This window comes from Ictalurus furcatus, chromosome 10 (genome assembly GCF_023375685.1).
Source record: "Ictalurus furcatus strain D&B chromosome 10, Billie_1.0, whole genome shotgun sequence".
NCBI classification, from domain to species: Eukaryota; Metazoa; Chordata; class Actinopteri; order Siluriformes; family Ictaluridae; genus Ictalurus; species Ictalurus furcatus.
The window spans coordinates 4154601-4182554 of NC_071264.1; the positions used below are offsets into that span (position 1 = coordinate 4154601).

The window sequence follows — 27954 nt, forward strand, 5'->3', positions numbered from 1 at the left end:
CACGTGACGGAGGCCCAGTAGTGCCTCCACTTCCTCCAGAGGCTGAAGCGAGCCAATCTTCCCCCTCCTATCCTCACCTCCTTCTACAGAGGGACAATAGAGAGCGTCCTGACCAGCTGACTCACCTTGTGGAACAGGAATTGCACAGCCTCCGACCGCAAGACCCTACAGCAAATTGTGAGAACAGCTAAAAAGATCATTGGGTTCTCTCTACACACCATCAACACCTCCTTCAGCAACTGCTGCATCCGCAAAGCCAACAGTATAGTGGACATCCCCTCTCATGGACTTTTCACCCTACTGCTATCTGGCAGAATGTACAAGAGCATCCATGCCCCCATCAGCAGACAGCAACAGTTTGCCCTGAGGCAGTCAGATTGCTCAACACCCTCCTGCCTCCCACCGCTTACCTGGGCTAGTCAAACACCTAACTCAGTAAGACTCAGTACTACTGCACACTGCTCTTTACATAGCTGTGTCAGTCACTGCTGCTACATTTCACAATAGCTTACAGTTCACAGTCCATGTTCTCTGTATTTACTGCCCTGTGTATTAATAGTTTTGTTCTGTGTATTTATTGTTTTGCACTTATCTCACACTGTTGTGTATTGCACTTTATGCAGTCTTGCGGATTGTTCTGTGTTGCACCATGGTCCTGCATAAACATAATTTTGTTCCAAGTGTATACAAGCTATATAGAGGAATGACAATAAAAACCCACTTGACTTGACATGCAAAGACACACACACACACACACACGCACACACACACATATGCATGCACACACATTTAGTCTCTTAGTCACACTATGCTTAGTCACACATGACTAAATCATTCCTATTCACTCAGTCATTCTTTACAGTCATTCATTCAACCACTTTCTCAGTTATTCACCAACTCAGTCAGTCACTCAGTCTTTGTGTGTGTTTTGGACAGTAGATAATAATAATTCCAGAGAGATATTAATCAGTCTTCCTATATTAGAAGATATTATCGATCAGTCTTGAAAAATAAGAATGCCAAACCTGTTTTCATTATTGAGGAGTTTAACACGTATGTTATACATAGCTATTGAACTATCTATCACCTTCTGCAGTCTTCTGCAATCTCATTTTAGGTTTAAAATACTGTTTGTACTTTACCATTCTGGCCTTTGTGTGGAAACTCTATTGGGCCAACATTATTCATACATTCAGTTATTCTACAGAGTAAAATTTTCAAAGATAGTATCCCAAGACAATGCCGTGTCAGCTGTGAGATAGCATTTAGGAAGAGTTTTCTTGCTCTCTGATTAAGTACAGATTAATATGGAAAAACACTCATTACTGGACAGATATCGTAACATTTCCATGGGACCTAAATGTCTTGATGCATCTGTTTGTCTAGACAGCACACATACAGAGCAAAATTGTGACGAGGAAAGCTCTCAATTTAATTTGTTTTCTAACAAAATGCATCTCTGCTCATTATTTAGCAAATATATTGTTTCATTATGGTTTGTAATTGTTATGTTGCCCCTTTTTTATTACTCGAGTATGGAAACGTACACAAAAAAAAGAGAGAGTAACTTGCAAACATCGGAGTAGTCTGTCAGCTTTCCAATTATCAGATATATAATGCGCAGTGTTGCTTTAATGATCTGTATTTATTCTTTGCTTTTTCACTTCTACATAGTTTAAATAACACTTTGTACTTTTTCTCTAAAACAGACGTGGATATGGGGTCATGGATAAGTGTTTACAGGATATTTAATCATTAACCACATAAACAGCCTTACAAAACACACATTTCACAACATTGAAACTCTTAATTTATCGTAAGTCCTAGAAATATGTGCAAAAATGGACGGGTTCAAATTGGGAAATATCAACCCTGCCCATTATTTTCTTAGTCTTATCACAGTGCTTGGTGAGTTAACCTACTAAACTGGAACAATGCAGTCAAGTCTTGCTGTCCTATATATTTTTTTCTTGGCCAGAGTTTATACTTCAGCATTTGATGGTAAGACTTTTATTTCTTTTTTCATGTATTATTGTTATTTTAGGTTTTTTAAACCATGTCACATGTGTACATGACATACTTTTATATACTGAATGTTGCCACTGAAACACGTATTAAATATTTAAAAGTAATATGGTTACTGTGACAGATGGTGTGAACAGTGGCCCATCATCTGAACTGTCAACCTGCCCAGAGATCCCCACAGTGGATAATGCAGAAGTTTCCACTACTTCTTTTAAAAGCAAATATATTAAGGGAGATTCAGTGACATATAACTGCCAACAGGGTTATATAGGAAGAGTAATCTTTGTTTGTGATGGACACAAATGGCAAAATATTCGAAATGCTAAATGTTCACGTAAGTCCACAGTTTCATTGTATATGGAGAATATTTTTATGCATATAGTAAGTTGGTTTAGAACTAGAGTTTCTGTCAGGTCTGTAAGGTGGTTTATATATATATATATATATATATATATATATATATATATATATATATATATATATATATATATGTATATATAAATATATATATATATATGTAAGATGCTAGTGTGCTAGTGTAAGAGTGCATCATTATTATTATGTAACAATAATTCTAAGAATATAACAGACATTTTTTATTATTTACAATAATTGATAATAATTCCTTCAGTCAGTCATTGTTGTTGATAGTAGTTAAGCAATCCCAGCAGCTTGGTCACAGTGATATTCTGTTAATTTTAAAATAAAAACCTTCTTCAAAAATCATCTTCAAAAATCACCAGGTAAACGATGTGAGCTTCCTGAAGATATACCAAATGGTCGATTTTTCCTTGTAAATGGCACTGAATTTGTTTATGGAACCACTATTAAATACATATGCAAAACAGGGTAAGTACAATTTCAGTCAATTTGAGAACAATTCAGTACTGCAACCTTCTTATGTAACATTTATTTTAGTTACCGGATGGTGAGTCGAGTAGACAACAGAACATGTTTGGCTGAGGGTTGGAACAACCACTTGCCTCAGTGTGAAGGTACCAGTAAATTTGTGGTTTTAGCACATTCTTAAAATGCTTGGGATTTTACATTTGCCTTACAAATAATAATGGTTCATGTAATATTTAGTATTTATATTATAATTACATTATAATATTTATCTTTATGTGCACTGTGAGAAAAAAAAACATTTAAAACTGTCTTCATTAAATTAATTAAAATAGTAATTTTTTTTTTTTTTTTTTTTTTTTTGCTTAGTAATAAGGTGCACGTTTGAAAAACTGAGCTGTAGGTAATAGAGCACCTGATGTTTATCACCCTTCCTAATTGCCAGAGGTGGTGTTTTACCACCTGGTACACATGTTGCTACCTTTTACACAAAGCCGTGTGGTGATTATATGAGACTGATGTCTTCTGATGAATAGCAGAATTGAGATCCCACTATCCACTGCTCAGTTCCAAAGAGTAAAGTAAGCATGATATTGCAGGACTCAATGTTGTGTGGATAATATCTTAACTCTTTGGCACCTGGAGACAGGTATCAGTTCTGTATTTTGATGACTCAATATTGATCAGAGGCAGCTGTCAGAACAGACATTTCATGTGCAGAACACAGTGATGATGCTGACACAACATGCTTTCTTGTTGTATCTATACTCCAGATTGGAGTCCAATGGTGGATGATGTCTAGAACAAAATACAGTATCTCACAAAAGTGAGTACACCCCTCACATTTTTGTAAATATTTGATTATATCTTTTAATGTGACAACACTGAAGAAATGACACTTTGCTACAATGTAAAGTAGTGAGTGTACAGCTTGTATAACAGTGTAAATTTGCTGTCCCCTCAAAATAACTCAAAACACAGCCATTAATGTCTAAACCTTGTGCTCCTCCACCTTCCGTTTGAGGATGCCCCACAGATGCTCAATAGGGTTTAGGTCTGGAGACATGCTTGGCCAGTCCATCACCTTCACCCTCAGCTTCTTTAGTAAGGCAGTGGTTGTCTTGGAGGTGTGTTTGGGGTCGTTATCATGCTGGAATACTGCATACTGATCATGCTCTGCTTCAGTATGTCACAGTACATGTTGGCATTCATGGTTCCCTCAATGAACTGTAGCTCCCCAGTACCGGCAGCACTCATGCAGCCCCAGACCATGACATTCCCACCACCATGCTTGACTGTAGGCAAGACACACTTGTCTTTGTACTCCTCACCTGGTTGCCGCCACACACGCTTGACACCATCTGAACCAAATAAGTTTATCTTGGTCTCATCAGACCACAGGACATGGTTCCAGTAATCCATGTCCTTAGTCTGCTTGTCTTCAGCAAACTGTTTGCGGGCTTTCTTGTGCATCATCTTTAGAAGAGGCTTCCTTCTGGGATGACAGCCATGCAGACCAATTTGATGCAGTGTGCGGCGTATAGTCTGAGCAACTGACAGGCTGACCCCCACCCCTTCAACCTCTGCAGCAATGCTGGCAGCACTCATACGTCTATTTCCCAAAGACAACCTCTGGATATGACGCTGAGCACATGCACTCAACTTCTTTGGTCGACCATGGCGAGGCCTGTTCTGAGTGGAACCTGTCCTGTTAAACCGCTGCATGGTCTTGGCCACCGTGCTGCAGCTCAGTGTCAGGGTCTTGGCAATCTTCTTATAGCCTAGGCCATCTTTATGTAGAGCAACAATTCTTTTTTTCAGATCCTCAGAGAGTTCTTTGCCATGAGGTGCCATGTTGAACTTCCAGTGACCAGTATGAGAGAGTGTGAGAGCGATGACACCAAATTTAACACACCTGCTCCCCATTCACACCTGAGACCTTGTAACAGTAACAAGTCACATGACACCGGGGAGGGAAAATGGCTAATTGGGCCCAATTTGGACATTTTCACTTAGGGGTGTACTCACTTTTGTTGCCAGTGGTTTAGACATTAATGGCTGTGTGTTGAGTTATTTTGAGGGGACAGCAAATTTACACTGTTACACAAGCTGTACACTCACTACTTTACATTGTAGCAAAGTGTCATTTCTTCAGTGTTGTCACATGAAAAGATATAATCAAATATTTACAAAAATGTGAGGGGTGTACTCACTTTTGTGAGATACTGTATATAACGTGTCTCTCTAAAGGCGGATAGATGGCTTAATATCAGATATGGCTCAGCTGAAAACTATGATGCAGAGAGAAATCATGGCCATTGGGAAAGTGTCTGAAGGCCTGAAGCTGAAGCTACGTACAACAAGAGCTTACACCTATTGGCAGAGTGCTCCGGATAGCAGCACTCCCTCCTGCTCCTCATCCTTTCTTTCATTGCTGAGTCATAGCAAACTCCAGTGGATGCCTTCTACCCAACATACCCATTCATGAAGGACAAGGGCTGCCAATGGTACATTTATGTACAAAAACACCTTTTTCTAGTGCCATCTGCATGAGTTGGGGGGAATTTGATGACTAAGCTGAGAATATGACCATCAATACTGCGCTGGCCCAGGCTTTAGGGCTTAGGGCCTGGCCAACTTCTGACTCCATTGACAATATGGGTTTCCCAAGTTGGGTTGAACAGTCCTCTGGAACAAGATATAGTAACCCATGACTGAATGAATTTATTCCAAGTGAATGTGATGACCAGCTAACAATCGAAGAGGTGATCCAGAAAAGACATCTGCGGTGGTTCAGGCATGTTTGCCGAATGGACGAAGACCAACTACCGCTCCAAATACTCTGCTGCTGGTGACCACAAACTTGGAAAGTGCACTATTCCGTGCCCAAGATGACCTTAGAACCCAGTGCCTCACCCTCACGGCTATCAAGGCCCTAGACACTGATTTATCAGCATGGCAACGAGCTGTGAATGAAGTCTGTAACCCTGTGGCACCTACAGAAGCGTATGCACTCCAGAAGCAACCCTGGCACAACGCCAGTTAAGGAAGATGAATGAACCCATGATTGGCCAAGCAGCCTATTGTATACTTTCCCACATCCTTCATTCTTCTGTATTCTTAGAATTCTACTGCAGTGATCTGCTCCAGGCTCTTTAAAGGGCCAATATAACCCTGGTTTTCACTACTGCTCTTACTTTAAACAAACATATGCATTGTTTGTGAAAAAAGCTGCATGTCATAGTGCTAGGCTTGCCCTGCATGTAGTGATGACTGTATGGTTCCAGGGTAACCTTGTGACCTTACCCACAGTTACTACCTAAGGTTATATGTCTCAAATCTGAGAAGATGATGATTGACTTTGTAGTGTGCTATAAGGGTCAATCTACAGAATGTTCTCTAGCATGCCCAGTACACTCCTTATGAAGCTATTTGAAATGCAGTGTGGCTAATTGGTCAAAGCACCAGCTATTCATCTGGCATGACATGTGTAAACATGTTTACATGAGTATTGGGCCACCAGGAGAGAGGTCATCATCATAGCCTATGAACAAGCTAGAAGCCAAGTCTTATTGTGTTAGGCCATTCCACAAGGATTGTTTAATCCTCATGGACTCTACTGAGAGGTATGCTACTCCAGGAGATCTGTTCTTGAGCTACCTGAACATCGCCATGCACATCTCCAAATCATAAGGTCAGCATTGTCTCTCAGGAACTGAGTGCACCAACTAGCCTATTGGTATAGGTTATCCAGGTGTTGAAACACAGCCCCTGTCAGTTAAGAGAGGTAAAATAGAACATTAGGTCACATGTGTAACCATGTTTTATGAATAATAGAGAACTGCCAGGGTTCGACTTCACTTTACATCTAAGCAGAAGTCAGTTTCCAAGGTTCTCAACTCAAGGTTCCCAATGGAATGAAAGCCATTAAAAAAGGCATTTAATCATACAGTTATCACTTGCCTTTGTATTAAAAGGTCTCAACTTGAGTGCACATAACACATAAGAAGGTATCCAAGTGTTGAAGCATTGGTGGTTATCTGTAGTTCATAGAATAGGTTACAATTGTAACCTAACATTTTTCTAAAAGACATTTGGCTACTTATTTTAGAAGCCTTTATTGCATTTAACAAACACTAAGTACAATGTACCATCTACCATAAGGAGTATAGTAATAATGAAGAATAATAATTTTCTGGTAGCTACCAAGTTTAATGACAAAAGTCAGAAGTTTATTTATAGCCCAGAACATGTGCTGAAGGTAACACACATACTCTCACACACACATTTAAATACATTTAGATTATCCAAAAAAAATAATTAAAATATAATAAAAAAACAAAATCTGAGAATTAATTTCCAAAGTATTCAAATGACTCTCTCTCTCTCTCTCTTTTTTTTTTAAAAATAGAAATAACATGTTCTCTACCAGTAGCTAAGGATAACATCATTGTGGATGGACTTCCTGATTATGATAACCCAATAAGATATGGACATCAGTTACAATTCACTTGTCATTCTACTGGACTTAAATTAGTAGGGCCAAAAGAGGTCATATGTGGTGAAAATGGAGAATGGAGTAATCCATTCCCTACATGTGAGGGTAAGATTATGCATACACAGTTTATATATAAACACACCCCTGTTAAAATGGCAGGTTTTTGTGATGAAAAAAAAAAATGAAACCAAGATAAATCATGTCAGAACTTTTTTTGTGTGTGTGAAATGATAACATATAAAAAATGTAATTAAAAACAATCAGAAACAGTTTAAGGAAAAGTAGGAAAAATTAAAAAGTTACAATAACTTGGTTGCATAAGTGGGCACACCCTTATATGATTGGGGATGTGGCTGTGTTCAGAATGAACCAATCACATTCAATCTCATGTTCAAAGGTAATTATCATACAGCTGTCATCAATTAAACTATTCTGATTAACCCTAAATAAAGACAAGGATTTCGGTAGGATTTTCTTCAGATCTTCTTGGTTTCATCTGACTGCTGAAGCCATGGTCCACAAAGAGCTGACAAAGCACGTACGGTATCTCACTTATCAAAAGGTATCGATCAGGAAAGGGGTATAAAAGAATTTCGAAAACATTAGATAAACCATGGAACAGTATGAAGGCCATCATCAACAAACGGAGATGGGGTACCAATGGGGTACCACAGTGGCATCACCAAGATCAGGACATCCATCCAAATTAACAAAAGACAAAAAACGTACTAGGGAGAGTGCTAATAGACCTATGACAACATAAAAGGAGCTACAGGAATTTCTGACATGTTACAACAATCTCTCATTTTCCTCACATATCTGGGCTATCGGGCAGGGTGGCTAGACACGAACCCTTTCTCACAAAAAACATCCAATCGTAACTAACCCCTCCCCCCAATCCCCTCCTACCCCCAAACCAGGTGGCAAAATGTGTAATAGGACCAATTCCAAAAGACATAATAATTCCATAATTCCAAAAGGTACTGTATGTTTGGGGGGGGGAGCACATAGATAAAAGCACACCATACCCAAAGTGAAGCATGTTTGTGGCAGCATCAAGTTTTAGGGCTGCTTTTCTTCAGCCAGAACTGGGGCTCGTGATTCATGAGGGAATCATGAATGGCTAGAAATGCCAGTCAATTTTAGTGCAAAACCTTCAGGTGTCTGCTGGTAAGCTCAAGATGAAAAGGAATTTCACCTTTCAGCATGACAGTGACCCAAAGGATACATACAAATCAACAAAGGAATGGCTTAACCAAAAGAAAATCAATGTTTTTGAATGGCCTAGCCAGAGCCCAGAACTGAATCCTGCTAAAAACTGTGGGGTGACCTGAAGCGGGCTGTCCACAAGAGATTCCCTTACAATTTGATGGATCTAGAATGTTTTTGCAAGAAAGAGTGGAAAAATATTGCCAAGTGAAGATGTCCCATGCTGACAGACATTTATCCAAACAGATAAAAAAAGATCAAAGGGTGCTTCAACTAAATATTAGTTCAGTGGTGTGCACACTTATGCAGTTAGGTTATTTATTTTTATCCTTTTTTTCTCTGAAACGTGTCAGTTTGATTTTCAATGACACTGTAAAGGTTGTAATTTTTACATTAAATGTGGAAATGTTCTGTTTCATTTTTTACACACACACACACACACACACACACACACTATTTATAAATATTAAATAATATAATAACAATAAATAAACACACACAGTCTCATTGACCACTTTATTAGGAACACCTGTACACTTGCACATTCATGCAGTTATCTGCAATCATTTGGCAGCAGCACAATGCAGATACACGTCAAGACCTTAATTTAATGTTCACATCAAACATCAGAATGAAGAAAAAGTGACTTTGACTCTATGACTTTATCTGTGGCATGGTTGTTGGTATCAGATGGGCTGGTTTGAGTATGTCAGAAACTGCTGATCTCCTGGGATTTTCAGACACAACAGTCTCTAGAGTTCTCATAGAATTGTGCATAAAACAAAAACATTGAATGAGTGACAGTTCTGTGGGTGGAAACACCTTGTTGATAAGAGAGGTCAGAGGAAAATGGCCAGATTGTTTTGAGCTGCCCTGAAGGATATAGTAACTCAATCATTTTTTACAACCGTGAGTAGAAAAGTATCTCAGCATGCACAAAGGTGGATGGGCTACAACAGCAGAAGACCACATTGGGTTCCACTCCTGTCAGCCAAGAACAGGAATCTGAGGCTATCATGGGCATAGGCTTACCCAAACTTTTTCCAGTCTTCAACTGTCCAGTTTCAGTGAGTTACACTGAAGAAAATGTTTTGGTTTAACAACTCATTGCCTTTGAAAATGAATCAGTAGACTCAGGCACACCTTTTGTGCAGTTTTATAAGGACCTTGATTTCCAAATAAAATGCAAGATTTACTTTCATCTGAAAATTGATTGTGGTTGTGTGTACTGAACCAGACTGACAGATTAAAGACTCAGGAAACCTTTGCAGGTGTTTTGAGTTAATTAGTTGATTAGCGCTCTTCTCAGGTCGACATTTCTGTATTATAATTTCTTTATTCTAATATTTTGAGATACCGGATTTTTGTTTTCCATGAGCTATAAGCCGTAATCATTAAGATTAAAACAAAAAAAAGGCTTGAAATATTTCACTTTATGTGCAATGAATCTAGAATATATGAAAGTTCCACTTGTTGAATTAAATTATGAAAAAAATAACTTTTCCACAATATTCAAAGTTTTTGAGATGCACCTGTAGTATCCAAGTGATATGTTCTGACAAATGGCCCACAGTTAGTCAAATTGTACTTGACTATTAGTTTGAATGACATAGGAAATGTCATGGTTACAAATGACAGCATATTAAATATTTACAGAATATGTACAGTATGTTGTCATGCAAAACAGGCTTTTATTTCAAATTTGGGATCCTCGTGGATTGAGCTGAGATGCAGGAAGTGCCTTCAGCGTGCACGCGCACACACACACACACACACATATACATATACATATTCATATATTTTCACCAGGTTCTCTGATTTCCTTCTATGTTAAAATTTAAGAATATGCTAGTATGTGATGTGTGTTGGAAACTGGACAGTTATTGGGGTCAAAGTGGTCAAGAAGTGGTTTTTAAAGGAGATGTCTAATGATGTCGAAAAATGGTTTTATTTATTTACTATGTTGTGTAGTATTAAGCTGTTTCATGTCAAGGTAGGTATTGTACCCTCTGTGTGGTATTATGTAAGTATTTACTTTTAAACTTGTTCCAGTACAGACAACAGTGTTAGACAGCAACTCAAGCAAAGCATATTTTGGGCTTCAGGAACCCTCTTGCTCATTTGGATTTTTTTTGAATTAATTTACATTTTGGAGCAATTACACATTACATTTGAAAATCAGTTTTTTTTTATTGTTTTTTTTTTTGTGGTTGTTGTTGTTGTTGTTTGTTTGTTTTTGGGTTTTTATTTTTTTATTTTTTTTATATTATTGGTTGCTCTTATTTTGGCCATTTGTTCCCTTAATACCTTTGTTTTGTACCCTGGACAGAAATCGTTTGTGAGCTTAAACAGATAAATGGCAGTGTGGCTGTGGCTGGGCTTCCACAAAACAATGCACCTATTAAATATGGACATAAGTTGCAGTTCTACTGCTTTCAGAAAGGCATGCTTCTAAGCGGAAACAAGGAAGTCACCTGCTCAAATGAAGGACAGTGGAGCAGCCCATTTCCCATATGTGAAGGTACACCTATAATATAATTGCCACAGTTGACAGACATTGGGATGCAAGGTTTTAATAAAAGAAACCAAGGTCCAAAACCAGAAGGGTAAGGTTATTCTATTTATCCAAACATCGATGCATATATTGAGAATGCAGAGCGACTACAGCTCTGAAGTCACTTACTGCTTTTTTTGTTTGCACTAAATGTCTAATGTTCTGTTGGAACTATGCCTTAACTGTTAAATTATTTTGGAACCTTTAAAAATATTTTTGCCTGCTTCTATACCTGTGGCTTATAGTGTATATGACTGCACGCTTTCATAAACCCAGTAAAAAGTAACAAATTTGACTCCAGATCAGGAGTGGGCAAAGACATACTGGTGATCCGAGCTATATTATACATATACACACACGCCTTAGATAATGCCTCTCTGCAGGCCATTTTGGGATGTTCCCAATTTGAAGTAGAATTCCTACACATTAGATCAGCACAATTATTCTTGTGTAGAACACCGGCATCATACAGCATCGAGGTACTTTTGTTTTTCTCAAGAATGTGTCAACTAGTGTTTCAATAATTTCACGTCTGGTCATTTCTTGACAACGTGATTATACATAAATCAGTCACATACATACATGCACACATTATGTCCACAATTCTAATACAACTGCCACATTCAGTCATCAGATCTAGTATTTTTCTGAGCTGTGAGAGGGCACACAGTCATGTGTGTAGAGAGAGTAGAGCAGGGTGTTGTGGGGCTCTGGTTCTCAGGATGATAGTGTTGGAGATAAGCTGGCCTACTCTCACTTCCTGGGGTCTGCAAGTAAGGAAGTCCAGGACCCAGTCACAGAGGGGAACATTAAGGGTGAGGTTCCTGAGCTTGGAAGCCAGCCTGTGTGGAATTAACTGTCTATGGTGTCTGGGATGGAGGAACATATGTTTTTGTTTTTGATAAGCCTCTCAAAAACCTTCATGATAAATGATGTTAAGATTAAGGCAAGAGGGCTTATTGTTCTTAGGCACAGGAATAACAGCCGATTTTTTAAAGCAGGTGTGGACCACACACTCAGCTAGGGACTCTGTAAAGATAGAAGAAGTGAACAAACCAGCTAGCTGATCAGCGTAGGATCTCAGTACATGGCCGGAAGTGCAGTCAGTTCCGGCCACTTTCCTGATGTTCACATACTTCAGAGCCATCCAAACCTCGTCCTTTGAGATGGTGATCACACTCTCATCGCAAACAGATCTACTTCCTGTAATGCTAGTCAGCAGGCTAATGCTAGCATAATTAGCCTTGAAGCACACATAAAACATGTTCAGCTCATCAGCCATAGAAGAGACCGCTCTCACCAAGGTGGTGGATTTGCCTCAGAAGGCGCTGATTGTCCTCAGTCCCTGCCACATGCATTGGGAGTCATTGAGTTGGAAATGAGACTCCAACCACTCCCTGTACTGGAGTTTATCAGCTTTCACTGTGCATCAGGGAGCACAGCATGACACTTTGTACTTGCTCATATTCCCTGACACGAGTCCCGTGTTGTACACGGCTGTGCGGATATTCACATGCGGCTCAGGTATTATCCATTGTTTCTGATTTGAGAAAGTCCTTATTGTGACCGTGTGTGTTGTATCCTCAAATAGCACGCGAACAAAGATAATTGCTACATTTGTAAATTCATTGATGTCAGCAAAACTCGACCGGAACATGTCCCAGTCCACATCATCAAGTGCGTGCTGTCATGCAGCTTCCAAATAGGCAGACCATCGCTGCACCATCCTCCTCTTCAGAGCTTCCTGTATGAGCCTTTGTTTATATTTTAGCATTAAGAAAATGTTGGCTAAACTGAGAATAGCAGTGGTCCAGTGTGTTTGCCCCTCTAGTTGGACAGGAGACATGTTGATAAAAGTTTGGCATGACCTGCCTCAGGTTGGTTTATTAAAATCCCCAGCCACAATTAAGGCAGCATCTGGATGTTTGTTTTGGTAAACGCTGAGCAAATCCGCCTGAGGATGGATGTACACAGCAGTGGTGATGACCGATGTAAATTTACGTGGCAGGTAGAACGGATGGCACATCATAGTCAGATGTTCCAGGTGAGGCGAGCAGGAGTGGTAATTTTCCTGGGGTAGGGTTGTTGACCATGAAACAAACATTTACATTTATGGCATTTGGCAGACGCTCTTATCCAGAGTGACTTACATTTATCTCATTTATGCATCTGAGCAGTTGAGTGTTAAGGGCCTTGCTCAAAGGCCCAACAGTGGTATCTTAGTGGTGCCGGGGTTTGAACTCACGACCTTCTGAGCAGTAGACCAGCACCTTAACCTGTCCATCCGTAGAATAGAGAAGTTATCAGCTGGGTCTGGTACCAAGGGGGTCAGCCATCTTTCAGAAAGACAGAGTATGTTACAGTCTCCGATGTCCCGGTGGAATCTCATCCTAGCTCTGAGATCGTCCATCTTGTTGTCAAGAGCCTGGATATTGCCGAACAGAATACTGGGTAAGGGAGGACTTTGTGCGCCATGATCCTCAGTCTGTTGTGAATCCCAGTACATTTTCCTCTGTGTTTCTTTTTCTGTCACCTCTGGGGAGCTCTCGCGCCATCAAATAAATGACACTTTTGCAGGGCTCCAGACTACACTTAAAATGGTCACATTTAGGACCAAAAATATTAATTTGCTAATGATATTTTTTCCGTGATCGCCACTGGTGACAATATAAATTTACACATTATGGTTTCAAAATTTGCATGTAATGTCTTTTTAATTGCGTGTTCTGTGAGGAGTAGCCCATCACATTATTTGTTGTGTTGATGTAATAAAATGAGATGCTGCGCATGAAAGTTTCAGTGAGGGAAAAAAGCAGTTTCACAGTTAAAATTCATCCAGAGCGCCAAAATACGCATGGAGAAAGCAAGGATCTGCTTTCCACATCAGAAAGACATGTAAAAATAAAAAATATCAGACTTTTTCAAACAATCCTCATCTCTGTCGAGCACCAACACTGATGGCAAACGCAGGCTCCAGTTGTACCAGCATGAGTGAGATAGAAAACGGCAGACACAGAGGATCATCTTTCCATGTCAATCAATGAACACTTAAGTAAAAGTGCAGAAAGGCATTTTAAGACTTCTTAGATTCAAGAGTTTGCATGGCGCAGGTATGATCATTGCACACAGAAAATGTTTTGTGACTTTTGTTCCAAAGCAGGCAGAGAAATAGCATAATCTATGTTTTCCAAACTATGTAATCGCAGAGTGCTCCACAAAAATACCATTAGCACAAGCAGTGTCTTGTGCATGTGAACTACATGACCAGACCGAATGGAAGGAGCTAAAAATAAAATTCAACACCGCAAATTTACTTCTCAGATATTACTAATGAAGAAAAATTGACTGGATTGATACAAGATGTATGACGATAACACAGCATTTACTTTGAACAGAATGCATCTATTTGAGATATTGCTTGTCCTACCAATTTTTGCTGGTCACTGTGAATGTGGCTTTTCAGCTCAAAAAAGGATAAAGTAAATAAATAAAAAAGTATGCAATTTAACCTTGGAAGACTTGATCAGGATCAGCACAAAGGGCCCATCACCTGATCAGTTTGATCCTGAACCATGTGTCAAATGCTGGTTTTCTGCAAAACAAACTGAACCCTGCTGGTGTCCCTCAGGTGCTCCGGTTTCACCTTGGCTGGTTCTCTCTGCGCCCTTGCTTCTGGCTCATGTTCCTCTTCTGTCACCTCTGTCACTTCCTTCATCATCGGCATCATTGCTTGCTTCACTGGTGGGTCTTTTCATTCTTTGAACAAGTTGATGTGATACGTCTGCTTGGCTTTACCTTTATCTGGGTGATGGATCTCATAGGTTACTGGTCCCATCTTCCTCACTACTTCATAAGGCCCTTGCCATTTAGTGAGTAGCTTGGTGGTTGATGTTGGAAGTAATAGTAGTACTTTCTGCCCAGGCTGTAACTGTCTCTGTTTTGCATGTTGGTCATGCCATGTCTTCTGTGATTTCTGGGCTTCCCTCAAGTTCTTGCACTTGTACTTGGTATCATTTGAGTCGGTCCCTCATCTCCAGCACATACTGAATGATGTCCTTCTCTTTTTCTCCACAAGCAAGATCCTCCCAGCTCTTCCATAACAGGTCTAGGGGACCTTGGACCTGCCAGCCGTATAGGAGTTCAAACGGGGAAAACCCAGTCGACGCTTAAGGTACCTCTCGGTAGGCGAACATTAGGAATGGTAACCATTTGTCCCAGTCACGTCCCATGTCTCACACAAACTTCAGCAGCATCCTTTTCAGCATCTGGTTAAAGCACTCCACTGTCCGTCAGTCTGCGGATCATAGACACTGGTTCTCACGGCTGTGATCCCCAACTGGCAATGAAGTTGCCCCGTTAGCTGTGATGTGAAGTTCGTCCCTTGATCAGTTAGGATCTCTTCAGAGATGCCCACCCTGGAGAACAACTTTATCAAGGCTTGTATGATCTTTGGGTAGTAATGGAACAGAGTGGGAAAGCTTCTGGATATCTGGTCGCGTAGTCACAAATCACCAGGACGTATTAGTGTCCTGCACTGTTCTTCTCAAGTGGCCCCACGATATCCATTTCGATCCACCTGAAAAGAGTAGAGATAAAAGGGAGAGGGTAGAGGGGCTCTGCCCGGTTGGGACATAACACTAGTCATTTGACATGTTGCACGTGTTATAGTATTTCTGTACGTCAGTGTAGATTGAAGGCCAGTGAAACCGTGAACTGATGAGTCTGTCTGTTTCTGCTGTCCTAAATGACTAGCCCATGGAATGGTGTGTGCGAGGCGCAAGACAAGGGATCTACAACATTTAGGAACAATTAAATGAGTAACATCATTGACTTACAGGTACAACACATCATTCAATACCACATACTTTTCATCACACAAGTTTGACATTTTCCCCCTGGAAGCTTTTTCAAACAGTGACTTCAATGACTCATCCCTTTTTTGTAAGTCCCCAATATTCTCTGGGATCCTCCAACCATCATCTTTGAGACCCTCCACTGAGATCTCTGAGACTAGATTACTCAGATACTTCTCAAGCCAATGTTGGTGACGTGATTTTCTTGGGCTTTTGGTCCCGCCCTGCAACAGACTACCATGCAAGTCTGGCAGTGGCTGAAGGCCTTCCCTAACTTGAGCCTGGGTGACAGCATGACATGATACAATGGCAACCTTATCAAAAGTCTCAGAGTTCATGGTGGAATGTATCAGTCCATTTAAAATGGGTAAGTCTTTTCCCAAAATCATATCCACTGGCAAATGATCAATTATGCCAGTGTTCATCGGAAATGACTGATCCTGCACACACTACACACTTACCTCAGCTCTGGGGTACTTACATCCCCGTGTACACACTGAACTTTTGTGGTGTTTGTGTAGTCAACATTTGTAACAAAACTTGGCTTTAGGAGAGACAGGGAGCTACCAGTGTCCAATAGTGCTTTCAGAGAATGTCCATTAACAGATACATCACATATGTTCTGACTCTCCCCTCTAGAGTCCTTACCATTAATCTCTTCCCTAGGGACATAACAAAATCCTGTCAACTTTGCCTTTCATACAGGACACACAGTGGCTTTGTGCCCCTACTGTTGACAGTAATAACAAGTTAGTTCTTGTCTCTCTTTAGGTTTTGATTTCTGCATACTGATAAGACCTTCTGCTGGAGCTCATTCAGGCCACATCCCAGCACTATCTGGTGCCATAGACATGGTACCTCTGAGTGGTTGAGAGCGTGGGCTCCCGCGTTCACATACTAAAGAGTCAGCTTTGCTGCCAGGCCTGTTGTCGGCTCGTGTTCCCATACCCAGGTTCGGCTGTCATATGTAAGCACACGAAGCAGCTGCTCCAAGATAATGGTCTACCTGACCTCCTCCTTAGTATGAAGATCAGGCCTCACCTAGCAGCACTAAAGGGTCCTCAGACGGTTGTAAGTCTCCGTCGGTGTCTCTCTAGCAGGAATCGTGGGTGCCCAGAGAGATGTTCTCCAAGAGCACCTCCTTCAGGCCAGCGTACACCCCTGCTTGTTCCTCATCCATCCCCAGGTAAGCCTCCAAAGCCCGCCCCGTCAACAATGGCTCCAAATGATAACTCGACTCTTCCTCGGGCCACCTCCAAGTCCTTGCCAGACATTCAAAGAATTGAAGATAAGTCTCAATGTCCTCCTCCAGTTGGTAAGCAGGTGTTCTCGGTGGGTCGCTCACCATCCTCAGCTGGCTTGATGCTTGGCTTGCTGGTATATCTGTGCTGTGCACAGGTGCGGTTCTCGAAACAGCTGGCATCGGAAGATCCAATCCCAAGCTCCAGCCGACACTAGGGGTCTCAGCAGATCTGGAAGACTGCAGAATCACCTCTCATAACTCCCAAATCTCTAGCAGATGTTCCTCCTCCCGTTGCATGTTGAGGAAGTGACGCATCAGGCTCAGCATTCCCTCCTTGGATGTTGAACCCATTGCATCAGCCTTGACTTGCAGTGTGCGGGACTCGGATGAAGCTCTAGGAACCACCTCCACCTTGGCATCCTCTGCGACTCCACGGTGTCCCAAGACGTATCCTCCTCTGCAATCGTTTTCACCCGGGAGTGCAAACCAGCTCGGGTTCTTCTGCCTTTCAGTGCCATCTTGCGGGTAGCCATACCACCTCTGCCACCAAATGTCACAAAGCGAACCTTAGGGACTGCTTTGAGTAGTGTGAGGGTTAATTTGAGGAAAGAAAAGGATGGCTCTCCCCACAATAGCACTGTCATTTTCTCCCTCATTATCAGTACAGTCATTCCCCCTGCAAATAACAAATGGTTTCATCAGACTTTGCGTACAGTGCACCGGCACACTGCCAACAATGACGTTATATTCTGGCGCTGCTCAGTGGATCAGTTTGGCTGGCGCAACCCTGAAGTCTAACTCCACCAGGACACGACACACAATCACATAATAAAACTTAACATATAAACAAAATGTATGTGTGCATTTTGTATGCCTGGGATAGAGAACTGCAGGAAGTGTAATGTGGTGTGTGGAACTGTTCATGGGCAATCAGCTGCATGTGCACCCGCTCCGCCGACTAAACGGAGGGGAAACTAAATGGAGGGGAAGAGAGATCAGCGTGTTAAGCGTGTGTGTGTGTGTGGTAATGTAAGTGTGTGCGTGTTTGTGCTGTACCCAGCAGAGATGTCTACTTTATCACAATACAGCTCACAGTAATGTTAGACATTCCCATTACCTTTTTGAAAGTTAACGATAACATAGCATTGCAACTGTTGACCATGATGTAATACAGAGAGTGGGTTAACGTTAACTACATTTAGCAAGTGTTTTGGACAAGTCGAGCTGTAGTAATTAGCATTGGGAGGATGGGTTAGGGCTGTGTTTCTTCATGTATTCGGTGAATGTTAATGCAGGGTAACAGGTGCAGACAGTCAGTGGCTAATAGAACTTTGCTAGCTCAGTAATGTCAAGGCCAAAAGTTCTTCACAAGGTTAACGTGACAGGGGTTTAGGTTGTACTGCTTTCCACTATCTCTGTAATGTTGGTTGTTAAATGTACTAACACACTGTGTTGAAAGCAACACAAAATGTATTGTCCTTAACTAGACATGCAGGTGTGTTAAAAATTAACACAAGATTGAGTGAAGGTTTGTATCAATATATTTATCTATAAAACCATTACTGTACACTAGAAAAAGCAAAAATGTGTGATAACACTCCAGTTTACATAACATTAAATTACCGCTATCTTCGTTAGCTTTGGCTTACTTGTTTGTAACACCCACTGGATTATAAATTGGCTACTCAGTTTTTTGGATGTTTTAAATGTCTCCTTTGATCAAAATCATTTTTGTGTTAAATATATGACTTATTGGAGTTATTTACTGCAAAGACTATATATAAACACCACTTTAGCAACTCTAGCAATACATTTCTGAACACCTTCTTGTGTATAAATAAAGATGATACCACGTTGATATTTGTTTATAAATGTGGTATATTTTACATTTGCAAAGGGTAAAAATAATCTGGAAAATATTAACCCATTTCTGAAATAAAATTAACCAAACATTTTTGTAAAAATGAAACTATGCTTTACGTTGAAAAACAATCCATTTGCTAGGTTAAAACCAACAACCCAACTTGATGGGATAAGTTTAGTCCAAAATGTGTTCTGTCCTATACCCTGAGACCCAGAAATTTATTTTTATTTTTATTTAGTTTTTTTCTGATATAAATTAAGTGTTGGGGTGGTAATAAATATATTGCAAAGGTAACAATTTTTAAACTTAATTTGATTCAGATTTTACAACATGTCCACTTTAGTGGACAATAGGACTTCGTTGTTCTCATTTGGGAAATTTTACAAATCTGCACATGTACATGGAAACAGCCACTAGATTTATCCAGTAAAATACAACAACTTGTATAGAACAAACAGTAAGTGTAGATTTTCATTTCTTTTGTATTGAACTTCATCAATTCATCTGAACCTTTTGTGATTTCCACATTAGACATCTGACTCCAGATGGTATTTCATGAAGCATTCTGATTTTTTGGAGACACAGAGGAACATGTTTCACTTTATGCATCTCACAAATGTTTGCTTTTATATCCAGGCATTCTGCATCTGGAAGCATTTGGAATGTTGAGCATTTGGGGCATATGGATTGCACTATATTTCCTTATACTCTCATCTGTCTGGGGCTTTCTTTTTTTGATCTCCAGAGAGAATTCTCCATCACTGGAGTCAGTGTCATCTTGTTGATATGCCTGTGCCTGTGATATCAGTTCCTCAGCCGAAAATAGTTTGAACTCTAAGTATTGGGAGGTTTTCTTTGCAGGTCACTGCAAAGCCTGGCTGTCTTGTCGGTATTGAATCCATGAGTTGGTGTTTGCCAAATCAGTAAAGTGAAGCATGGAACAAACAGTCCACTTCTTGGTGTGTCTGGACATTCTGTAGCAGCTGAGCATTCGATTACAGATGTCAATCCCCCCCTTGTTGCTGTTATATTCCACTACCACTGCAGGTCTTGTGACTTGGACTTGCTTATTTTGATTTTTTGACCATCTGGAACAGGTATCCTGGGGCTCAATTCCATGGATGGTTGATACCATAACAACAGGCTTGTTGTGCATCCATTTGGTGAGTGCAATTTCATGAGGTTTCCGTACAACCATTTCTGGTGACCCTCTTCCATTTTTGCTCAGCACCTTGTCAGCAGTGAAGTGGCATTCTTTTGGAATTTGATTCTTCTGAATTGTTCCTGTTGCAGGCTAGATTCTTTCTAGAAGAGTCTCCAGAAGCTTGATGGTGGTAATATACCGGTCAACTTACACCAGTGTTCCTCTGGGACCCGTCTCAGTCAAACGCAGGACTGCTTTTGCCCCTATTCCCATTTGCTGGTCTTGAATGAAGGTGTTCTTTTCCTGGTAGATCTCAAAATCCAATACAAGGGACACTTCATCCAGCTCTGCATTGTGGTCCACCTCATCTAAGCCCTCTGAGCTATCACTCTCTCCTATGTCTCCTGTGTCATCCTCTATCCCTGGACTATCATCATCTGATAGATCTATGTCTGAATCTCCCTCAATTATTCTATTAAGAAGCCTCTCAGCCTCTGTCAAAGAACTGTGTGCAAAGAAAATGTGAAACAAACATAAGTACAAAGTCCTGATGTCCACTACAGAGTACATTTATAAATGAGCCGTTTGTGTTATGAAAATAAATACGCTCAGTTTTGAAAACTCGCTTAAATATTGCTGAGATGTTTACTTACTACAAGAAATCAAAATATAACAGAAACATAAACTTCTAATTATGAATATCATGCTTAACTTTCTTTTTTTCTGTAAAATGTGCTTGTTCCAATGGCAAGCATTATAAAAAGGAAAAGTTAATTGGCAATGCCACACCTCCTCACATGTGATGCCATTTTAAAGCCTGAGTTATCCTCTTTAAGGAACAAAAGGACTTAATAGAGTGATATACATAGTATGAGAGATATGAGCAAAAACATGATGTCCATTGTAGTAGACAAAAATGAATTGCTGGGTCTCAGGAGGATATTTACCCAGCCGTTGGGCTAAAAATAACCCAATTTGGGTTGTTTTTAAAGCAGTGGTTTTTTTTAGTATGCGCTATCTCCTACCTGTTTCCATCCAATTGACCTTTTACCTATAAAAAGGTGTGTGTGATGACGTCATCCCTTTAAAGAAAAAAATGTTGCATAAGTTTTGGTGTATCAATTTTGTGTATATCGCAAATTGTGTACCTTTTGCATATCCTCAAATATTTTTTAAATGGAGAGAGTATTGAGAAATGAAATTGTCCAGGTTACTTTAATTTAAATTTCACATAGGCTATAATTGCAGTTGTACAAAATATCAAAGGACAGGGTTAGGTAAGGTTTAGAGAGAAATGCCCCAGTGGATAAGGGATAGTGGAGGAAACTTCAGCCTGGATGTGGTGTGCTAGAATTCTGGCTAATAAAGGAGGCTAGCCATTAGCAGTGACAAGCATGATAATCTTTATTGGACTTGTCAAGCTATAGTTAAAATGCAATAAAATCAAAATAATAAAAACAAAATTGCAAAGCATTAAAAATGCTAAAATGTCTATATGAGAGGTGTAGCACAAAGTTGGTATTGGTATATTTATGTTTGTTAAATGCTGTTAAATGTTAAATTATTAGTATCTGTTTTAATATTTTGATAGTAAGCATTTTTTAAAATGTTAACCCAAACACTATACCTTGGAAATGCTACAAAACACTGAAAAAATGGCGCTGTTGCAAAACCAGTCATTTTGTCATTCACAAACATGGCAATCTGCAGAACATACACACTCCTTGGCACTCCACACTCCATACAGTATGGCCAAAAGTATGTGGATACCTGACCAGCCCCAAACTGTTGCCACAAAGTTGTAAGCATACAATTGTGTGGAATGTCTTTGTATGCTGTCGGATTAACGTCCTGTGCACAAAGCGAGCTTGACATGGAAGACATGGTTTGCCAAGGCTGACATGGAAGAACTCGATTGGCTTGAGCACTGATCTCTGACTGTGCAACTCGGTGTTAATGCCTATGGTTTCTAATATCCATAATATGGTATCTAATATTTCTTTTTATCACATTTAATTCAGTTTATTGGGTGTTTGTTACATTTCTTAAATATCAGAAAAGTTTGCTGGACATGCTATCAGAATTTGGTAGTGTGCCCAGCGAACAGAGGTTGGACTGCAGTATTGCTGCGAGTCAAAATGGGGTCCATTAAGTGCTTTTTTATTTTTTTTATTTAAATGCCCCTATGATTTTCTGATTGTATTTTCTTTTAACTTCTTTCCCTTGCTTGTTTCACAGAGGTTACTTGCAAAGAAGGAGAACTCCAAAATGTAAAAATTGTTTATGGAAGTCCAGGAGTTTCCCCACCATTTAAACCTAGACATTCTTTGAACTTCGAATGTACCAACCCTGGTTGGACTATGACAGGACAATCATCGATTACATGCAGAGAAGATGGAACATGGAGTAGTCCATACCCTACATGTTCAGGTGAAAACCTGCTATACTTTGATTTCCCTTGATCAAATGCAAAATATCTAAAACATTAATTAAATAAAAATACTTCAAATGTAATGCTCTTAATATATTTTGTTTGTGTTAACAGGCTGTGGCCCTCCACCACACATTGAATTTGCAGATTTAACTACTTTACAAAAATCCTACTATGGATATGGAGAAAGAGTTGAATACCGCTGCCAACAGTATTACACTATATGGTCACTATATGGTCAGCCCTTCAAGACCTGTGCACAAGGAACATGGAACGGATTTGTGAAATGTTTAAGTAAGTACAGCTTACTTAAGAGATGATTAGTTGTGGCTCCATGAATTTTCCACCTGCATACTATCGAACCAATTGTACTGACAGGGATGTTGCTATGGCTCCGGGGACACAGGAAGGAGTTTCACATTTGGGAGTGCTGGAATTTTAAACAGCATGTACTATGGCATTCTGTTAACATAGAGTGTGTGCTGATTACAATCAGCTGCTCGATTGAGTTCTCAAATCAGAAAGTGTTGATTAATTTTCTGTAACAGTATGGATCTGAATATTTACAACTGTGACAAATGTTTACATTAACGCACTCATTCTAATATGTTATGAGTTCACAGAGAGAAGCGCCACATAATCTAAACTTAGTACTAAAAAAAGCATATAATTGTTGATGTGATGAAGTTTTATTTTAGGAGACCTTTATTTAACATTTAAATAAAACTTTGTAAAAGTTTCCTGACACTGGAGTTTCTGTTATCACTCACCAGCCACTTTTTCCCCTTCTATTGAAGTTAATGAGAACATTAAAAAAAAAGAAAGAAAAAAAAGAACAGTGCATGTCATGTTACTGAAAGAAAAAAGAAAAGAAACCAGAAAGTGCAAACTCCTTGGTCCTGAAGACGAGTCTCGTGAACATTCCAGAACATTAAAATAGCTAAATAAAGTAAAATAGTTTAATAATGTCGTCCCTGAGAACTTACGGAAGCTCCTTCACCTTTACCATGATTGCTACTTCCATGAAATCTTTCAAACCAATGTCAACATCTTTCATATTGATACCAGGTGCAATTTGCACAAGAATATTTTTGCCGTATTTATATCTATAACTTTTGTCTATTTTAATGTCTGAATTCTCTTTCCCTATCTATTTTAGTTTTTAAACATATATTTGTTTATGCTTATAAATAGGCTATTCTTTTTTTTTTTTTTGTTTAGCCTATGTGTTTGAATTTTAAATTAATATACAGTGCCTTGCAAAAAAGTATTCAACCTAAAAGTCATCAGATTCATCTGGATTACAAATGACACTTACACAGATTGTTCCAGCCAGTATTTCTGAACCGCAGCAGTCGCAACTCCAACTTGTAAAAGCAATAGAAAACACCCACTCATCTTAAAATTTCAACTCATCAACCTGAGGTAGTTTCTCAACTACAAGTTCCTTCTCAGTTTACAGAGTGATGTCAAATCAATATAGCTGTGCATGGCATTAGACCTAAACAACAGCAGTGCTCACCTTTAAATGAATTATGCTGTGTATACATTTGCTTTATCAGTCAAAACACAGACATATCTGTTTGTTAAAACTAAAACATTAACAATACAGTTAGATGTTTGTGGACCAAACAGCTGCAGTTACTAACAAAAAAAACATGGAGGCATCTGTGTTTTTTTTTTTTTTTTTAAAAAAACACTTTGTCCAGCGAAAAGCTGAAAAAAAAAAAGAAAAAAAAAAAGAAAAGAAAAAAACTGGTGAATTACCACTAAGGCTATGGTAACTTAAACACTCTTTAGAACCATGGTGAGCAGAAGAGCATCCCAGAACACAACACATCAACCTTGAAGCGTATGGGCCACAGCAGAAGGCCGCAGTGGGTCTCTTGAATCTTGATTTTTACTGTGACATACAGATGGTAATGTCAGAATTGGGCATCAACAACTTAAATTTGTGGACCCAAGCTACCTTGTGTTAACAGTTCAGGCTGCTGGTGGTAGTGTAATGTGAGGAATGTTTTCCTGGCACAGGAAACCAAGCATGGTTTGAATGCCACAACCTATATGAGTATTGTTGCTGACCATTTTTGACCAGTATTGTTGCAGTCCTTCATGGCCTCAATATACCATCTAATTATGGCTACTTCCAGCATGAGTTGTGCCTTGTCACAAAACACAAATCCTCTCAAACTGGTTCCATAATAATGAAAATGAGATTTGAACACCTTTGCCATGTAGTAGAACAAGAAACTCAAAGCCTGACTGTGCAGCTGACAAACGAACAATTATGTGATGCAATCATGGACCAGAATCTCAAAGTAATGTTTCCAACACATTGTGCAATACATGCCACAAATCCCAATTAAGTCCAATTGAGCTGCAGATTGTAACAAAATAAGGAAAAAGTTGTGTGAATATTTATGCAAGGAAACATATACATACTGTAATGATAGTTCAGATGTATTGTTGATGTAAAAAAAATAAATAAAGTTTCATATTGAACTCTATTTCAGAACCCTGCATTGTGACCATAGAAGATATGGATGCCAACAACATAAAGCAATATTATGGGCAAAAAAGAAAAATGTACTCACAGCATGGAGATCAAATTAGCTTTACATGCCAGTCTGGAAAACGACCAACGAATAAGGTGGCCTTCCGTCAACAGTGCAGAGATGGAGTAATGCATTTGCCACTTTGCATGTAAAGTAGATCAGGTTACTACTAAACTATAACTGAAGGGGTATGTTTGTAACCCCAATTTGAGTTCATTTTAAATTACTATTGTTAGTTTGGTTTAATGTCTTTTAAAGTAGATACATTTTCATTGTCACATAGAAAATATTCATAGTATCTCAGTGTCACTTCTATAAAGGAAGTTTCAAGTAAATCATATAATGTATTCTTAAAACAATGTTTTAGAATGTCCAGAATGATTGAGGTTGTTGGGAATTGGAATAGATATGGAGATGTAATCATGTGACCTTATGTGACAAAGTACAAATTTAATTGCTTACCAATTTTCAGTCCCCTGTCAAATTATCTAACAGAATAAACTTTATACCTTGTCAAATACATATTGTGTACCCTTGATAATTAATCTGTGAAGACCATGCACAACAGCACCATCAATGATGCTAAGAAAAATACACAGAAGTTAGGCTGGGGCTGATTTCTTCCTAGCCTATAAATTCATGTGGCTCATCAGTGCAAGTTCCTAATCTGCCACTAACCACTAGTAGGCGCCACCACTTCCTGACTCTTATTGGAAGAAAGGAGAAAGGCAAATGTAACTCCACTGAGAGCCCCTGGGATAAAAGCCCCCCAAGGGACTCTCTCCCTCTCATCCTATACCGTAGTGAACAGACAAAAAGGAGACACCCTCTGAAGAAACACCTTAGTGAAAAAGAAAACATTAGTCTTTGTGTGCACTTGGGGCCCTATTTGCAGCAACACTAGATTCCAAAATGCATTCATCTTTCTTTCATATTACTTTATCATCACTTGCAAGTTGAACCCAACCAGCGCCAAAGCTGAGAGTAATGCATGAAGCGGCAAGACCCTTCTGTGCACTTCAAATCAAGATTTTGATTTTTCCTTAGGACTAACAGGGGTGGGGAATCACACCAAGATGCACCATTGCACAGATTGCAAATCACGTCTGCATGACATCTATTACCTTGGACCACTTGAGCCGACCAACCAGATTTCCTGCGATGTGCATAAGCAAGAGCAACTCAAAGTGAGACTGAGTATCTGGGCATTTTCTATTTCTAGTAAAGTAATTTTTATTTTATAACCTGAATTTGACTTCATTGTATGCTGTTTCTTATGACTCTTGTACTCTGGTTTCTTACACCCTCCTTCGATTGTATGTTTTTATTTATCAGGGCATAAATAGCAATTGTGTGGACCTAACCAACTTCTATAAACAAACAAATAATTTCAAGTGACAACAAAAAACACCAGATTGTTTTGTTTTGGAAAATCCCACAACAGTTCTAGAACAATATTAGAACAAAATATTCTGAGGACTGATAAGACCAAAGGTGGAGATGTTTGGTTATCATGCACAGCGTCATCTTTTGTGAAAACCAAACAGAATTTCACCACAAACACCTCACACCAACTGTCAGCATGGTGGAGGAGGGTTGATGACTTAGGCTTGTTTTGCAGCCACAGGCCCTGGGAAAATTGTTGTCATTGAACCAATATTTTATACCAGAATATTCTTGAGACAATGTGAGGCAGCTGTCCAGCAGCTTAAGCAGAGCTGAAATTGAGTCATGCAACAGGACAACGATCCCAAGCACACCAGCAAATTGACATCTGAATGTAAAGAAGGTGATGGAATGGCCAAGTCAAAGAGATGCTGTGGCAGGATCTTAAGAGAGCTATGCATAAATGAATGCCCTCAAACATCAATTAACTGAAGCAATGCTGTAAAGAGAAGTGGGCCAAAATTTCTCCAAAACATAGTGAGAGACTGACAAACTCCTACAGAATACATTTGCTACATGTGATTCTATTTGGTGTGCCATTCCTCAGTCAAAAGGAGTTTCCTGAGAACCTCAGAAAAAGAGTTATCAGTGCTCACCAGGCTAAGAGTTTGGTCTCTACTAATCCACTGAGAGGCAGATGATAAATGGAGGAAATTCAGCACCACTGTTACTCTCCCAAGGAATGGCTATCCAGCAAAAACCAGTCCATGGGTGTGGCAAATAATATTATGGGAAGTGAAAGATAGTGTGCAGATAGTAAGAAGGAAGCCACTACTCTCCAAAAAATAATAACAATAATAATAAAAGAACACTGCTGCCCATCTGGAGTTTGCCCAAGACAGCGTGGATAAGCCAGGAGCATATTGGAAGAATGTTTTGTGGACAGATGAATCCAAAAGAGAACCTTTTGGTTTAAATGAAAAGCATTATGTTTGTCGAAAACCAAACCATGCATTCCAACATCAGAACCTCATCCCATCTGTGAAGCAAGGAAGTGGCAGTATCAAGGTTTGGGGCTGCTGTGCTGCTTTGGGTCTAGGACAGCTTGCAATTATTGATGGATGAATTAAATTAAATTAAATTAAATTGTTAGGGTAACTGTATGTAAACTAAAGCTTAACTGTAAGTTGGTCATGCAGCAAGACAACACACAAATAAATCTATAAATAAATGTTTAAAGGAGAAGAAAGTTAGCATTTTGGAATGGCCAATTTAAAAGTCCAAACCTTAACCCAATATAAATCTTGTGGAAGGACCTAAAAAAAAAAAAAAAAAAAAAAGAACAG

General features: G+C 39.5%; 1 protein-coding gene and 1 long non-coding RNA gene across 4 annotated transcripts; both read left to right on the forward strand.

The window, feature by feature from the left end:
* Positions 1-1840: 1840 nt before the first annotated feature.
* LOC128613635 (complement factor H) lies at positions 1841-27951 on the forward strand. 3 transcript variants are annotated; one of them, XR_008386919.1, is made up of 10 exons: positions 1841-2001; positions 2150-2359; positions 2769-2874; positions 2944-3020; positions 7283-7474; positions 10908-11099; positions 22475-22666; positions 22782-22961; positions 25181-26409; positions 26558-27951. XR_008386919.1 is itself a non-coding variant. In XM_053634572.1 (9 exons), exons 1-9 carry the CDS (start codon positions 1935-1937, stop codon positions 25372-25374), a joined length of 1410 nt encoding a protein of 469 aa, XP_053490547.1. In that variant the 5' UTR covers positions 1841-1934; the 3' UTR covers positions 25375-27951. The 3 variants fall into 3 exon arrangements, 2 of the variants coding, with proteins under 2 accessions (XP_053490547.1, XP_053490548.1); XM_053634572.1 differs by having other exon boundaries at positions 25181-27951; XM_053634573.1 differs by lacking the exon at positions 7283-7474 and having other exon boundaries at positions 1842-2001; positions 25181-27951.
* Positions 17163-20860, forward strand: LOC128613636 (uncharacterized). Its single transcript, XR_008386920.1, has 2 exons — positions 17163-20255; positions 20386-20860. It is a non-coding gene; the product is annotated as an uncharacterized LOC128613636 (long non-coding RNA).
* Positions 27952-27954: the final 3 nt, after the last annotated feature.